Source organism: Martes martes, assembly GCF_963455335.1.
Source record: "Martes martes genome assembly, chromosome: 13".
Taxonomy (NCBI): Eukaryota; Metazoa; Chordata; class Mammalia; order Carnivora; family Mustelidae; genus Martes; species Martes martes.
In genome coordinates, this window is record NC_137901.1 from 47,064,009 (window position 1) to 47,080,747 (window position 16,739).

Consider the following 16,739-nt stretch of genomic DNA (forward strand, 5'->3'; position numbering starts at 1 on the left):
GTTAGAAATATGTAGGGACCTCCCGGAGCGACATGGGAGGTGCCCCCCCAAGGCCCACGTGTGAGCTGGAGGTGCTCTTGGAGGTCAGCCCCTACACTGCTGTCCAGGACAAGGGGCCAGGAGCCTGGGAGCCAACCACGATTTAGCAGGTGGCGCTCTTGTAACCGACATCTGCTACCGAGAGTCTGTGGGGAGGAGGCAACAGCAGCTTGTGGGGCCACACGCCTGCAGGTGTATTTAACACAGTGTTACCTCTAAGATCTGGTACAAGCTGATCTGATAATACAAAGTACATCTTCCAAATGACTGTCTTGATGTCATTTACGAAATTAACAGGCGCCTCCCACTCCGTCCCAGTGACGTTTTCTCTAATTAAACCAACAATGTGCTGGGAGAAGAGAAACAGAGGCAGCCCCAACTACAGTTTATTATTCATCTCGACTGAGTATTTGGCCAAACTCCCTGGAACAGAATTTTTTAGTCCCATCCCATCAGAAAGACTGCATGAAGACAAGGGAACTCAGAAGAGAGGTTCTCCTGCCAGTCTTTGCCCATCAACACTGACCTTCCTCAGGATCCACTGGAACTATTTACCTTGACACCCAAAGTAATTGCTCTTTTCCAAAGCAAAATATCCATCTTCACACGTGTCACAGGAATCTCCACTGACGTGGGACTTGCAGTGACAGTCACCATCTCGCTGCAGAATAAGCCGGATGACAAAGTTTGGTAAGATCGCACAATTTGCTAGTCTTCAAGATTTAAAACTGACTCGCTGTATTATAACTTGAAGCAGTTAGCGAGGGTCTGAAAATGTCCAGGGAGGTTAGCATGCCCCCTACAATCACTGAGGCACTAACCCCTTCCCACAGATACCCCAATATCCCCTGCTCTAACGTTACACTGGTTTAGGGACAATGGGCCGCGTTACCTGCCCACACTCTCCGATTCCACTCACTGTTCCCGCCACGTGGCACTGGCATTCTGTGAAGAGAAGAGAGCATCCTTGGACCAAGGCTGCTGGAAATGTGACACAGCAGCCATGTGGCATGTGTGGTCCCTGCTAGGCAAACCTCACCAGAATTCCGGTTTGCTCCACTGAAGCCTAAAATGGGACAGCTTTCTGGGGTCAGTGGAGCCACCAGATCGAAAGCACCCATGTACAAGGAGTAATGGCTACTTTATGACCATTCTAAGACAAAGGTTGCAACAGCATGGGATTTTTAAATGATTCTAATGTCAAGGTCATTACTGATATGCTTACATGAAAACATACTCAAGGAGCACTGGGGGCGCTCAGTCAGTTAATCGTCAGCTTTCGGCTCAGGTCATGACCCCGGGGTTCTGGGATCGAGCCCCACACTGAGTCCCACATCAGGCTCCCTGCTCAGTGGGGAGTCCGGTTCTACTTCTCCCTCTGCCCCACCCCTCTGCTTGTGCTCTCGCACTCTCTCTCTCAAATAAATAAATAAATAAATAAAATCTTAAAAAAAAAGAAAGACAGACAGACAGACAGACATTCTACTTAAGGACATATTCACTCCACTTAGCCACCTTTAGCTTGGTGATTTAAAGTTCCTGTCCTGGCTTCAATCTGAGCATAAAATGAAAATAAAACCAGGCCTAAAAGGAGGGTATAAAAAAGAAGGCAGTATAAACCACTTATCAAGTAGCTGCCTTTGCAAACACCAAAATACATATGGAAATGGGATATAAATCCCTTGCTGAGATTTTCAAAACGACAGAAGTTCTGCCAAAAGCAGGGGGAAAAAACATCAAAACATTTACACAAAATTTCAGACAAATTGAACTTATTAAATAAATAGCTCTTCCATGGGTTTAGTCACTGAAGTAGGGAAAATTAAGAGGAATTTGCAATATCATAAATTATTATGTGTAAAAACTTCACCTGAACATCCATTGGGGTTTTCTTTGGCCAGATTCCAATATAATGGTTTGCAGATGCTACAAGAAGGACTTTCCACGTGAGCCTTGCATTGGCAATATCCCTTTGAAAGAAAAGCAAACTAACACTTGACATCTCAAAATTAAGACATGTTTTCAAACATATGTTCTGAACAAAGCTTGTCACAGAATTATATTTTGGATAAGTAATTAAGTGTAACCAGAGGGGAAAAAAGTACTATGTTGATTTCAACAGACAGCTCAAGGCTTTTGTTTTATTCTTCACTTATTCTTTTCTACACATAATCCATGTTTGTGGTTAAAACAAAACTGGACATTTTCATTTTTTTCATTTTCATTTCTGATGTTTCAGAAAAAGAAACATTTAAAAATCACTTTTATTGTTAACACTGTCTTATCCGTTGATTCTGGGACAGCATGAACAACTCCTTTAAATGGAAAAGTATCTGAGTATTTAACATGTTGAGGATGAGTAGACAATGATGTTTATCTGAAAGTACTTTTGTAAGATACAAGGGTCACTGTCTCATTGTTAGGATGCAGAACCTCTCTTTCTCTGTCCCTTGAATGCCCAGAGGTCCACCATCTCCAGGCTTGGAAGCTAAGAAGACAGATCATTTCTAAAGCACTTAGAAACCTCATCAGAATACCATGGTATTCACAATATCACATAAGCACTTTGAATAAGGACAATGACCTCTTTCACAATTTGGCTTTGGGTCTTATTTGAATTTACTTTTAATTTTGGGACACTCCCCAGTGCATTAGTCTCTAATATGTATCCAAATACATCAGTTAGAATTGTATCCCTGGGGCACCTCGGTGGCTCAGTGGGTTAAGCCTCTGCCTTTGGCTCAGGTCATGGTCTCAGGGTCCTGGGATCAAGCCCCACATCAGGTTCTCTGCTCAGTAGGGAGTCTGCTTCCCCCTCTCTCTCTGCCTACCTGTGATATCTCTCTCTGTCAAATTTTTTAAAAATTAAAAAAAAAAAAAAGAATTGTATCCCTTTTATAATCCTCTACTTACCAAATTGGAGTCCAGGGTACCGGCTGGGTCACAGCGACCTGTGAAGTCTGAACGTGATTTAGAAATATTTTAAATGCCTGCTGTTTTTATGTCTGTCTCTTGGTTTGTTTTGATGTTTCACATTTTAAAAAGTTTTATTTGTTTTCAAAAACGATGCACCTGCATTTGTATTTCTTGATAGATGGGTGGCAAGGATTTTGCGTGTAATTCAGAAAAAGGCACACCCTGAATAACCTTTAGGGTCTTTAATCCCCAAATCACCCCCTTTGGCCACTTAACTCCATCCCCTGCCTACTACTATAAATTTCATTTCTGACTCACGATGAAGGAGATGGGGGGAAAGGAGACTCCAGAATTTTGAACGTCTTTAGGACTGTCCAGAAGAGGGCGATATTATACCAAGAAACTTTTTAATTGCCCCGTGAATAGAAGCTACAGGATTTGGTAAGCACAATTTTTTTAGTCAACCAAGACTTAATTCCTTAATTATCACAATCCTCTTGTTCCCCACCTGTACTAAAATTATTTCTACAATGAATTAGTTTGTTTTCCTGCCTTAGTCAATATGGTATTACAAGCCCAATAGAATCTCTCTTCAATGCAGTGGGATCCTGCAATGTCTCAGCATTCCCATTCTACACCAGCATGGTTAGAAAGGAAGGGGGTTTGGGTAAGCCTGCCCGAGCCTGGTTTTTCCAATAATTTAAATAACCTCATAATAGGATCTTGTTTTCTTGCAAGTTATTTTGTAGACATTTTGCCTTTGTCGCCTCTGTTTTCAGCTTGTCCCTTGATGATTGCACGTGTCTCTCCTTTTCTGTTTGGATGTTCCCTCACATTCTTTCTTCTGTAAGAGTGAACACATCCTTCCGCCTCTTTACTATTTTTCAGCCTGGCCATGCCTGGCCTTTGGCTCTTGCCCAGGCTGACCACTGGGGCCATCTGGCTCTGGAGGAATTATGGTGGCTGTCCCAGCCCTCTGCCCAGCAGCCACCATGCTTCCTTCCTCTCCTGACCCCCTGGAGGTGAGCGGACACACTCAGACAGCCCTGCACCCTGGGGACCTCTGAGCCTTCTCGAAAGCCAACTGCCCCTCTGAACGCTGGCTACAATTTCTACCAGCAAGAAAACCCAGTGTCTTGAGGATTCTGATGAGTGGGATTCTGGGCAATCAGGTAGGCGCTGTGGCCCTGTTTTCAGACAGCTGGGAGTGCAGAGCTCAGAGTGCTCCCAAGAGCAGGAAGGAGTCAGAGAAAGCCAAAACCTCCAAGCAGAGAGTCTGGTGCAGCCTTCCTCAAATAACTCTTCTCAACAGGGAAAGGGGCCCCTAGAGCCACTGCTGGAGACCCTCGCCACTGGAGGCTACAAGCCCCCAGGAGTGTGGGGAGATGCGACCAACGGGCAGCTTATTTCTGGGCCCCCTGCCACAGAGCATGACAGAGTCTCAGAGTCTCCCACCAGCTGGGGGGGGGGGGAATGGAGGGGTAAGTAGTGAGGATGGCCCAAGACAGTGACAGTGTTTCTCTCAGATTGACTCTAGGTCACCCCCCTCCCCTGGCACCTGTGCTGTGGGAGAACAATGTCCCCAGAAGGCCAAGGGCAGCGAGGAGAGAGGGGCAGAAACACAGCATAGGTCCCGCTCTGCCCGCTAGCAAGGAGACCTGCTCGAGTCACCCCTCAGGGGATTACAGAGCAGTCAGCATCCGTGCTGTGAGCCTGGAACCAGAGAGAAGCCAGGATGCCTTGGGAAGAAGGAAGGGGTCAAGGAACACTTGGTGTATGTAGCTCAAAGGGGTCCCCTTGACCACACTGTTATACATAGGAATTGACATGCAACTCAAGAAATATAAATTTATAACAGACTTAATCTAAATAATTTAAAATATTAAAATTATTTTAATAATTTAAAATTATTTATTTAATATATTTAATTTAAATAATTTAAAATATTTTTTTAAGAATGAATCATTTCTGATTGCCTTTGAGGACACGTTGTCTGATACATGCATTTGCAATGGACTTGAACTGGGGAGGAACCAGGCCAATGAGGGTCAAGTGTGTCCAGGCGACGAGTGGTAGGTCATCTGGGCTTGTCTGGGAGTCTGGCTGCACACATTTCGGAGAGGGGCCCGCCCTCTGGCATTCTGACGTCTTCCCTACCTTGGCAGTGAGGGAAATCATAGGGTCCTGAGAGACACCTGTCACATCGCTGTCCTGTAACCCCCGGAAGGCATTCACACTGTCCCGTCACCGGGTTGCAGGGCGTCTGGTAGGAGCCAAGGACTGAACACTGGCAGGCTGGAGAAAAAGACATCAGTCAGACCCAGGGCAGCGGGGTGTGGGGCCTGGATAGAGCCTAGAGGTGGCCCAGGGAGACCCAAATGCAAGTTCCTGCTATGTGGGGGTGGAGGTAATTAGGAAAAACACACATTCGCTGACCTCAGAGAGCTCAAAATCCAGAAACAGGGCCAGGGAGCTACTGACACAGTACAAAGCACCTCCCCCACCCTCACCCCCACCACTGCCAAGAAACGGTAAGAGAAATGAAGACACGTGCCCAGTGCCACTCAGCCTGCTCTTGGCAGACAGCAGGCCAAGGACTTGGATCTCCTACTGCCTTCCGGCTCAGCGTTCTTCCACGGCCCCTCGTTCCCCCTGGGCCTGTCTGTGGAGATCATGGCCCTACCAAGGGGGCACATTACTGAGGAAATGTTCTTGGGCTCTGGGATGGTTAATTTTTATAATGCCAACTCGGCCACACCATGAAGCTCAGATGTTTGGCCAGCAGCAATCTAGGTATTGCTGGGAAAGCTGTTTTTTTAAAGATGTAATTAATATTTCAATCAGTCGACCTTGAGTAGAGCAGGTCACCTTCCACAGTGAGGGGAAGACCTCATCCAATCAGTTGAAAGCCTTAAGAGAAAGACAGAGGGTCCCGAGGAAGAAGGAACCCTGCCCGTGGGATCTGAGGCGCCACAACAATTCTTCTTGGGTCTCCAGCCCACCAGCTTACCCTGCAGATTTTAGACTCGCCAGCCCCCACAATCATGGAAGCCAATTCCTTAAAATAAATCTCTCTCCATATATACACACACACCTACATCCTACTGGTTCTGTTTCTCTGGAGAGCCCTGATTAACATAAGCTCTTTCTGCTATTTCTGTCTTAAAGGATAGCAAATGCAAAAAAAACAACAACAACAACAACAACAAAAAACACTGGCAGGCAGCTAGGGCCGCCCGGCAGAGGCAGTTCCAACCAGCGTAATGTGGGGGACGTGGCCCCTGACTTCTCGGGGCATAGAGGTTGTCTAGGGAGCCTCAGGAAACAGTTACCCTCCAGAGATGAAAACAAAGACCCAGCCTTAAAGGCACGTACATTGTTTTAAAGCACGAATTACTCCATCTGGCATCACACGTCTCACTTCAATCCAACGAGCAGTGACAGCTGCCAGATTCCAAACCCAAACCTCAACATTGGCAACCCCTCCTCCCTCTTGGAAATATTGCAATGTCTTGCAAACACTTTCATGCTACTCTTTGTGTTGGTCCCAGTCCTTTGAAGTTTCTGGAGTATTTTTACCTCTCGTCTCCTCGTTTCAGCTTTAAGACAGACATTTTTATAAACCCCAAAGAGTATAAACACTAGGGACAGAAGAGCTCCAAAGGGACAAAGAGTGTGTCTGTTGTACTCCCCCGTGTCTTCCAGCATCACAGACAGCCCCGGTCCCAGTATATGCCAAATAGACATTTGTTCAATGAAAGAATAAGGAGCGACTAGAATCTTCCTTCCGTCCACCCTGTGCAGGTTCTTGGCATCCACTCCCTTACTGAGCCCTGCAGCACCACCAAGAGACGGGTATTTTATGAGTAACGCCATCCTCTTCTCCATCAGTTAATAAGCCCATTGGGTGAGGTGAGGCCCTACCGACACCATGTATGTCACAAGGTAAATGTTACTCCTTATTGCTTCCAGGACGCTGATACTGCCCATGACTTTGGAGCTTTGCCTTCTGTTGGAAACGCAGGCTGGCACCTTCTCCAGCCAGAGCCACAAAGCCAACAGTTGGTAACATGGCACCCGCTCCCCCCCCCCCTCAGATTAACCTGGCCTAGAGCAGACTCAACCTACAGAAGATCCTCGGGGTTCTTCCAACCAACCCCCTCGATGTTCTCCTAGACAAAAACTGAACTCAAAGTGAAGGGCCAGTTCAAGACCCATTTGCACCGAACATGCCTTCAGACTTCCCCCTATGCCCAGCCCTAGGATTTTGTCTCCCCTCTTGGAAAAGTGGGGTGGGGGTCTCCCAGAACCGTCCTGAGCCAGAAACCTTCCCTGCAGCGCCATCATCATTAGCGGGGGCTATCTGGCCTCTTCTCTTGGCTGTTTTGTCTGATTCATGGGACTGTGCTGACAGGTGAAAGGAGGTTAATCTTGCTCTGGTGACCTATTTCTAGTTTTCTAAGGAAAGACCTGTCACCCCAACCCAAGGACTATAGCAAACTCCAATGGGGACAGTTTCTGGCCCCGGGTCAGGTGAGTGTCATTGAGGCTAGGGAACAGCTGTACTTGGCCCCCCTTCGGCTCCTAGTCATGGGAGAACCACTTGTCTCCACAGCCCACTCCCTCCGAGCCGCTGTTCTAAGGGCTGACCAGGTGCTGCACCACGGCAGGAGGGGAGAGGGAGGAGGAGAAACATGTAGGAGAGGAAAGCAGGAATGAGGAATGGAGGGGAGAGGAAAAGTCGGGGTGTGGTGGGAGGAGGAAAAGGGGGGAGTAATCCCCCAAAGGACCAAGTTAACTGAATTACAGTTATATGGTATCATTGAGGATAAAGAGGTAAACCACATATCGAGGTAAACACAAGTTCTAAATACATACAGACAGTTCTCCACTGGGGTCTCCTACCTACGATTTGACTTTCACCTATGAAAAAGAAAACTGCAGGGCACTTGCGTGAGTGGAAACTAAAATGAGAAGAATACGGCATTGTACTTAGGGAAGTCTGGAGCAAATTAAGTTAATGTGAAACATGAACGCAAGACACCGTTGGCAAGAACAACTTAGAAGGGTTTTAAAGTTCCTCCTCAAGAAGATTTTTTAAATCTTTGACACAGTATAGAGCAAAGCCATAAGAACGTTTTTTTGGCTAGACTATACTGGACCATCTGATGTAGCATTTGGGGTCATGTTGATTTTATTCTAAAATTCAGTGGCCAAGCAATCAGTTTCGTCTTAAGAAAAAAAAATCACAAATTAAAATACTGGGTTGGACGTCATCGCTAGACGAAGCTCAGATTTCAGTGAGTCTGAGCCTTGGGCACTAGCCTCAAAGCCACCCCCAAGGGAAAATCTTAAAAAGATCACATAAGCTGTTGGAAAAAGGAAACAGCAAGAGAAGAGAAATTATCACAGACAGAATTCTTCCAGAAACCTAGCAGTCCAAATGGAACACAAGCTTCAAGGTGCACGCCCACACCATGCCAGGAATACAGAGGATGGTACTTCTCTTGCAAAACTTGGATAAGAGTGGTGGTGGGCTCCTCTGGGGCTGGATGCGGTCTGGCAGGGTCCACCGAGACAGGACTTGAGGTGATCTGCTCCCCTTGACCCCGCTGCTTGAATTCCAAAATCTGAACTATGCTTTCTCCCGCAAGGGCACAATGTGCCTGTCCCTTTGCCTTGCTGTGTGAACCCTTCCTCCACTTGAGCCATGACTTTAAACCAGACAGAACCCAGCAGAGGCTGGCTACACACATTCACCCAGGGGGCCAGGGAGCACCTGCTGCTCTCCCTCGGCTCCTTTCTGCAGCCCCTTGGCACACCTTCTCAGTCTCGTGTTTCTGTGGTTTGCCTTTTGGCCCGTGAGCTCAGAGGACTTCATTTGGCTTTGGAAGCAGAGCTCTAAAGCAACTGTACCAAAAATATAAATGAGAAGATACCTTCTTATTTTTTGAAAAATCCAGACTCTATCATTTAAACAAGGAACATTGCATTATGCACAGTGGCTGATTAAAGAGTTTCCATGTCAGGGGACATCTTCTTAGAAAAAAAAGATGCTGCAGTTACACCTCATAGGTCTTCCGAGTCTCTTATAGGACTGACCACTTTGGGGTTTTCTCAGAGAGTTGTGGATTTCAGCGACACACAGTTCCGCCAGCCTGTCTGGGTTACGGCATCCTGAGTTTGCGGTGGCAGGGCCGGGGGTGGGGATGCGGATGGGGCAGCTCTTCCCCTTACTCCACCCACGCCGTTCAGACTGTGGACTTGGCTGTGGTTCCCTGGATGTGGGGAGACTCGGGCTTGGCCAGTCAGAGCACGGCATTCCACGGCCACCGGCCGTGGTCCAGAAATGGGCACATGATTCAATCAGCACCAGACTTGGCCTGGAGGAGCGCATGCTCTTTTCCCTAGACTTGAACCTGGAAGGATGGATGTCAGTCTGCTCAGGCTGCTGTAACAAAATACCACAGACCAGAGTGGCTTGAACAACAGACGTTTACTTTCTTGCTGTTCTAGAGGTTGGTTAGTCCAAGATCACAGTGCCAGCAGACTTGAGGTCACTGGGTACTGTCTTCCTGGCTTTCAGACAGCTGTCTTCCTGCTGTGCCTCACATGGCAGAGAGAGTATATTTCAAAGCTCACTGGTGTCTCTTTTTAGAATGACACTAATCCTATCAGATCAATTACTTACCTTAATTACTTCCTTACTCCAAATACAGTCACCTTGGAGGTTAGGGCTTCAACATACGAATTTAAAGGGCACTCGATTCAGTCTATAGCAACGTATGTCTGAGAAGTGTCAGCTACCATCTTACCACCACCTGAGACCTCAAAATGAAGCCAATCTACAATAGAACAGGCTTGCAAAATGGAGAAAAACAGACCCTGCCAACATCTTTTGAGCCCCTGGATCAACTTGCTCCTGAAACCAATGCTGCCTCAACTATTCAATTACAGCCAATAAATTCTTTGTGCCTTAAGTCTGTTCAGGTTACGTTTTCTGTCACATGAAACTATAGAGTCAAAATGGACTCTTCAATCACCAAGATGTTCTCATTTTAAAAGTACTCTTACAAAATAGTGCTCTTACCAAAATGTATTAGGTATCTTCCATCCTCCTGAAATGTGTTTTTGGATATAATTTCACCGCTACATCATGACCCAAGAGCCATTATTATGGTACTCATTTCCTGATTCTAAACAGTGACGTCCTCAGTACCTCCTGAGTTGAGTAGGACTATCTGCTTCTCACCAAATGGTCCCAAGCAGTTACACTTCCTCAGTTTCATGTCTGCTTTTCTGTTTCCTCCCTTACGGTCAGTGTGCCGTCTTAGCAGTTCTCCCCACCCTTCTATGTTTCTAATTCACCATGCGTGTGGCTTAGAAAACAACCAAACTTGGCACAATTATTTAAAAAAAAAAAGACATAGGTAAGAGAGGGCCTACAGGATCTTCTAGTAGTGAAATGCATGGATTTTAGCGCAGATCTTTGAAACTGCCCTTTTTCACTTTATAGAGGCAATAGGGGTTGAGGGGTCTTACTGCCTGGTTCTCTCATTTTTGCTCCAGATACATGAGCCAGATAACCAAATTCCATCTAGATGGAGTAATACTGCTCTGCAGTTCAAAGAATGAGGGCATATACTTAAAAAACAGTCATTTTTAAGTGGAAAAAATGATGGGAGTTTGAGGTTTATTATAGAAATCCAGGTTTCAATGGGCAGAGCTCCTATAAACTCCTATAAGCAAATCAGAATCATGGTGCCCCTTTAAGGAAACTGTGCAAATTAAACCACATAAAGGTGACACAGAGTGTCATATAATTCATGTACTGAAAAAACACAGCTCCTGCTGTAACTAAACTCGTGGTTCTTTTCAACTTCACTCAGTGCTGGTGAATGTCGCCCTGTACCTACATGAACATGCTGGTAAGTTCTAGGGCTTTTCCAAACTCTCTTAGGTAAGAGAGCAATCATTAAGTCAAAACCCAGTTTAAGGCCAAATCTCAGGGCATTAACATTTATATCCTCCTTCCTTCTTGTTGGGTTTAAGGCAGAAGAGTAAAGGCAAGACTATGGATGAAAGATGAAACGGGTGTGCATCTCAGATGAGCTCCTCATGCCCTCTGGTTCTTACTCCTGTCCGGTAGATAATGTGTAAAGGGTAAGAGAGTGGCTGCCTGCCCCCTGCACAGGTTTAGGAAGGAATTATGCCCAGGTGAAACGGGTTTATCAGAAGATCGTTGCGATTTGCTGGGCAACAGTTTCCAGATGAAAGAGGGATCCTAAATTCACCCAAACACTCCATGATTTTCAGACAGTAACTATTAGAGAGTCTGAAGCCACAATACCAAAGAGTAGAATGAAGGAAAAGAGACCAGCTACTCAGAATCATAGACAAAATCCTCCAGGATTATTTAACATAGGTAGCTTTCAGATTTTTATAGCTACGTCCACAGTAAGAAATAAATAGGACACTGTGACCCAATAAACACACTACACACACATACACACACACACACACACACACACACACACACACACGCCAATCTACCACCTGAGCCCATTCAAAAGCTGTTTCTACGGGCTGCTATTTGCCTTCATATGGGTCATACTTCCCTGATTCTTTGCATCTCTCTCTCTCTCTCTCTCTTTTTTTTTTTTGAAAATGGGACATTCTAGGTAACATACCGTAGCAACACCAGGATTGTTCTTGGCTTGGTGGGTTGGTTGGTTAATGACGTGGCTGAGATAGATCTGCAAGGTCTGTTTCCCCCTCCAATGTCCAGCCTCTGACATTCCCACTCAGACATTGCCCCTTGTGTTTATCTTCTGGCCTGGCTTTCCCGGCGGCACCCCTGGGTCCATACATACAACCTGTTGGCTGAACACTGTGCTTGAACCTGCTTGGCCGGGCAGATTTTTACCCTGTCCCATTGTATATGCGCATAGCTTGGAGGCGGCTACGGCAGTTGGGAAAATTCACATTTTCCCCTTACATTCAGCCAGGGACGACTAGTTTGGATTCATCCTCTCTCTGGTCGCTCCTGAGAGGGCGCAGCCTTGGGCACCACACAGTTCTAGATAACCCTCAATGACTACACTCTCATTAGGAGTTACCCTCTCCTCTCCTTAGGAGTTACCCTGTGTCCGAGCAGCTTATTTGGTCAACGTTTAAACCCCTTCTGCCGGTGTGGCTACGATCCTCTGATAATGGATTTGTGTGCTGCGTGGCGATGCTTCTGAGTCTTCCCCCCGTTTGATGGGACTCCTCCTAAAGAGGTGCGATCTAGCACCCGCACACAACCTTCCCAACCTGCAGACTTGTCTGTGACATCAGAAGGGCTCTTCTTGGCTGAACTTCCTCTGATTATCTCTAATAAAACTTCCCTTTGCTCTGTCGTCCTGAGTCACCAGCTTCCTTGTAATTGCTCCACGCCAAGATCTACAACACCCTCTGCCCTGCTCTGTTAAAATAATTCCCTCTTTATCATTATGACCTCCCTGTCCTCCCGGCTGGTCAGAGCCCCTGACTACCACACTTGAAGATGAGGACCCATTTTCCTGGCGTGACACCTCTGCTCTATGAGCAGGCACCGGGCATGGGAGTGGTCACTCCTGGTTGTCTCAGCTTGCCTCGCCTGGCTTGGGACCCCCGCTCTGTGAGCCAGCAGGGGTGTGGGTGATCCGGCTCTGGTATCTTCAGCCCATAGGGCTTGGTGTAGTCTCCACCATACTGGTGGGGCTGAGCGGAGAAAGAAGACATGGTCCTCTCTGCTGAGCCTGCCTGGAATAGAGCTTCTACGACACAAGCCAGGGGGCAATGAGAAATGCCAGCAGCCTACTTGTCCCCAGGTGACACTGGAGCCCCAGAACAGGAATTTAGAAGAAAGTGAACCCCCGTCTTCTTGGCTGTCCATGCCCAGGGTAGAGCTTCTAAAACACAGCTGGGGTGGCGGGGATAACAGAGCTTGATCTTAATCAGACTTGATCTTACTGATATTTAGATTTTCTTAAATAAATGTTTCTTCATTTGCTCTTAGGACAATTTCCAGAGATTTTAAATAATTATTACAAATTCTTTACCAGCTAAAGTTTTGTTCTGTTGGAGAGAGTCCCACTGAGCTCCCTACTCAGCCATTCTGGAAGTCCCATCTCCCTCTGCTCTGTCATGAATACACCTTCGTATTTTCCAACTGCCTTAAAATGAATTCGTTCTAGTAGTGAAGCAGTGTGGGGAAAAGGGCATTCTTAAGATATTGTATTATTCTTCACCTTTATATCCACAGACACAAAGGCACAATCTGACAGCCTTGCCCAAGGGCAATCCCTAGGTTGGAATATCTGTGATTCATTCTAGCAGAATGAGTCTGGAGTTGGGACTGGTAAGCAGGGGGAAAAGAAAACCTTTGGGATACTTTCAATCATGAGCATGGCTGCTGAAGCAGAACCAGCCTGGATGTTGGCAGATTATGGGGAAATTAACATGAGACATTCTGTCCACATCTTGCCCCCAAACAGCTTACGTCTACGCTATAATTGGGGGTGTCAACAAAACAAAGAGCCGCGAGAAAATTCTTGCCTATTACAGGAGGGGAGTGAGCTACACAGCCTGGCTCCCCAAGCCTTCCCCTGATTTTGGTGAAAAGACCTCATCTTCCACCACCTTCCCTTCTCCTACCATCAGCTCCTCTGGGCTTGGGCCCTCGTGGACGTCTGCAATGGAGGGTCTCCACTCCCTCTGCTTCCCACTGGCTCCTCACACGGGGTCTCCAGCTTAAAATCAAATTGTAGTCATCCCCAACTTGTGTGTGCAACTTCATGATCTGGGATACATTTCCACAGAAACAATGTCAGGAGCAAGGACGAGGTTGCCATGCAAGACCCTGGAAGCTGTTGAACAGAATTTGCCTCCAGTATGATTCACATGATGTGACCATGAGCATCACCCGAAAAAGGATGTTTCTGCTGGAAGCATACTGAGCGTTCCAATAGCTAATCCTGAAGTCCTCTGGTTGAGGAGGAGCTTCTGTGGCTCCCGGGGGAAAAGCTGAGACAGTGGGGCAGAGGATAGAGGTCTGTGAGCGGGGTGTGCCGGGGGACCAAGAGGAAAAGGAAGCGTTCCCTTTTCCATACAAGTGAGTGCTTCCCGGCCTCTTAAGAGCATTGCAGTCAGTGCATCTGTAACCTGTAGGATTGCGAGGCAACTGAGAAGCAGACAGGGTTAGCTACTTGCCACAAGGGACACCTAGTATGAGCCTGGAGCTTCACCACTCCAGCCTCCAGCTCTGGGAGTGGGGAGGGTGGGCCCTGCCTGCACCTGCCTCCATGGTTTTCCAGCGGCTGACCTGGGGGATGAGATTGTTGAAGACAGATTGCAGCCTCCAATGTGCTCTGGGGCTGGCAAGCTCCAAACAGCATTTCCCAGAGTCTCCTGGAGCTGGGTTCTGGATGTCCGGATGCCAACTTGGTTTTGCAAATAATTAGTACTCGAACAAGATCAGAAAGGTGGGAGTAAGGAGAAGGCTGCCTTCCCACATCTACCCTGCATTTCCACAGCTGAGCCCCATCTGGCTTCCCGGGGACCAAGCAATGGCTCTCAAGGCAGCAGGATGGCAGACCTTCTGTCCCGGAGCTGGGCTACCTACCGCAATCTGGTTTAAGGCTCAGCCTGTCTATCAGGAGCCTCCCTCCAGCCCTAATAGTAGGGCTGAGCACCTAAGGACAGAGTGCAAGTCCCTGTCTATTGATAACATCCGGGGCGAGGGGTGGGGGTTCAGTTCCCGCCTTGAGCCCCGACTGATAATCCTCTCTTCTTCTCTTCCCTCCCCTGCTGGGGGAAGAATGCCAGCAGGCAGTGGGTGGGGAGACAGGGGAGTACTTGGGCAAAGCCATTCATTCATTCACTCGTTGGCCCAACACTCAAGATGTTCCTCTTTTGCTCTAGGGACTGGGTCAGACACCTCCTCTTCCCACCCTCTGTCCCCTTCGGACACTCTTGCTAGGACACAGAACACGTGGTAGGGAGAAGTTTGTGGTTTCATGCTTGCGGCCCCTCTCCCCGGCATGCCCGCCTCCTCTCCCTGTCTGCCCAGCAGCCTCCCAAACACTCAGCTACCACGTCGCTTCCGGAGTCAGGATTTGCACCTGGGCAGCTCCAGAGCCCACACGCTGACCACCGGGGAGGGGAAGGGGAGGATGGGAAAGACACAAGGAGGGAGGTGATATGGCCCAGGCAGGGGGTCAGTCACCTGTCACTAGCATCTATAAGCCGGGGGCTCACTTGCTAACCTGCAGGCTACACAGCTGTGCCAGCAAGTGCCTCTGCATCTCCTCAACAGGGAGCTGACCTCGAGGGACGGATGATCACCAGGCTGCGTGCTGCCCCCTTACCTCACCTCTCGGGACGGACCATCACTGGGCTGTGTGCTGCCCCCTTACCTTGGCAAATAGGGAATGAGTAGAAACCCAAGCGGCAGGCATCACACCGACGGCCCTCGACCCCAGGGCGGCAAAGGCACCTTCCATGGGCATCACATATTTCGGGGAGAACGCCTTCCAAGTCACAGTCACACCCTGCAAAGAGAAGGGATTTTCAGAGGGGGGCCTCCAGCCTCCTTCCTGTCTCAGTTCCTACCTTCCCTCAGGTTTCTGTCCTGGAAATGTAAAGAGTTACCTATGGCTTCTAGACATTCTTAACCTAGAAAACTACTCATTAACGGGAAATAAACAAATGTGAAGGAAAGGTCAGCGATGCCATTAAGAAACATCGAGGGTGGGCACTCCTTCGCAAAGCAGCTACAATCTTTCAACACCTACCCCCGGGGAAACACTTTGTTTTGTTTTTGTTTTTTTCCAAATCTGAGCCTTGTGCAATAAAACTTTAATAGATTCCTATCTAATGACCATCTTGAATTTAACATATTTCTATCTCCATTTTTTAGAAGAAAAGAAACCAACATAAATTCAGCCCTACTATGTGCCCGCCATGGATTTGGGGGGCCACACTTGGGTCATCTCCCTTAACCCTCTAGGCACAAAGCATTCCCAGCAGCCAAGCTCCTTCCAATCCCTTCAATCAACACTTGCCTGCCTCAGGACCTTTGCTCTGGCTGTTCCCTCTCCCTCTATTTATTTCTCATCCTTTATTTCTTAGTTCAGAGTCAACTCCTAGGAAGGTCTTCTGCAACCTATCTGCACCAATAGGCTTTCTCTTCTCTTCTTCTCTATCTTAGCTGTGCTGGTCTTTCACAACACTTTATATATCTTTTTAAGATTTTATTTATTTATTTTGAGAGAGAGAGCATGAGTGGAGGCAGAGGCAGAGGGAGAGAGAAAGAGAATCTCAAGCAGACTCCATGCTCGGTGTGAGCCCAATGTGGGGCTTGATCCCAGGACCCTGAGATCATGATCTGAGCTGAAATCAACAGTAATATGCTTAACTGACTGAGTCACCCAGGCTCCCTTTTCACAACACATAAATTATTGAAATCACTTAATGGCCTCATGACTTATGCTTTGGCATAAGGAAGTGAAAGTGCTCTGGTGTGACTTCTGAGCCCAGGTCACGACAGGTTTTGTGGTTTCCGTTCTCACCCTCCAGGAACTCTGAGACCACCGTGTGAGTCCACAGAGAAGGGAAAGTCGTACTGTCGGTTACAGTCTGGGCACTAAAACCAAGCATTGGAACTCAGTAAGATACTTGATACTTGATACTTGATACAGTAAGATACTTTGGCTCCAAGGCCCAAAGAATCCTGATTTACAACCACCTATAAACAGAAA

The 16,739-nt window shown here is 47.4% G+C and overlaps 1 protein-coding gene across 1 annotated transcript in view; it reads right to left on the bottom strand.

The window, feature by feature from the left end:
• The window catches only part of LAMA3 (laminin subunit alpha 3), a gene marked incomplete at its 5' end in the record, with an annotated part of 268,142 nt that overhangs the window by 141,591 nt on the left and 109,812 nt on the right, over window positions 1-16,739 (bottom strand). Inside the window, 6 exons of the mRNA XM_080821882.1 lie at window positions 595-700; window positions 932-984; window positions 1,910-2,009; window positions 2,953-2,999; window positions 5,113-5,250; window positions 15,396-15,530. Coding sequence (XP_080678008.1) covers window positions 595-700; window positions 932-984; window positions 1,910-2,009; window positions 2,953-2,999; window positions 5,113-5,250; window positions 15,396-15,530 — 579 coding nt within the window. The remainder of the gene's footprint in view (window positions 1-594; window positions 701-931; window positions 985-1,909; window positions 2,010-2,952; window positions 3,000-5,112; window positions 5,251-15,395; window positions 15,531-16,739) is intronic.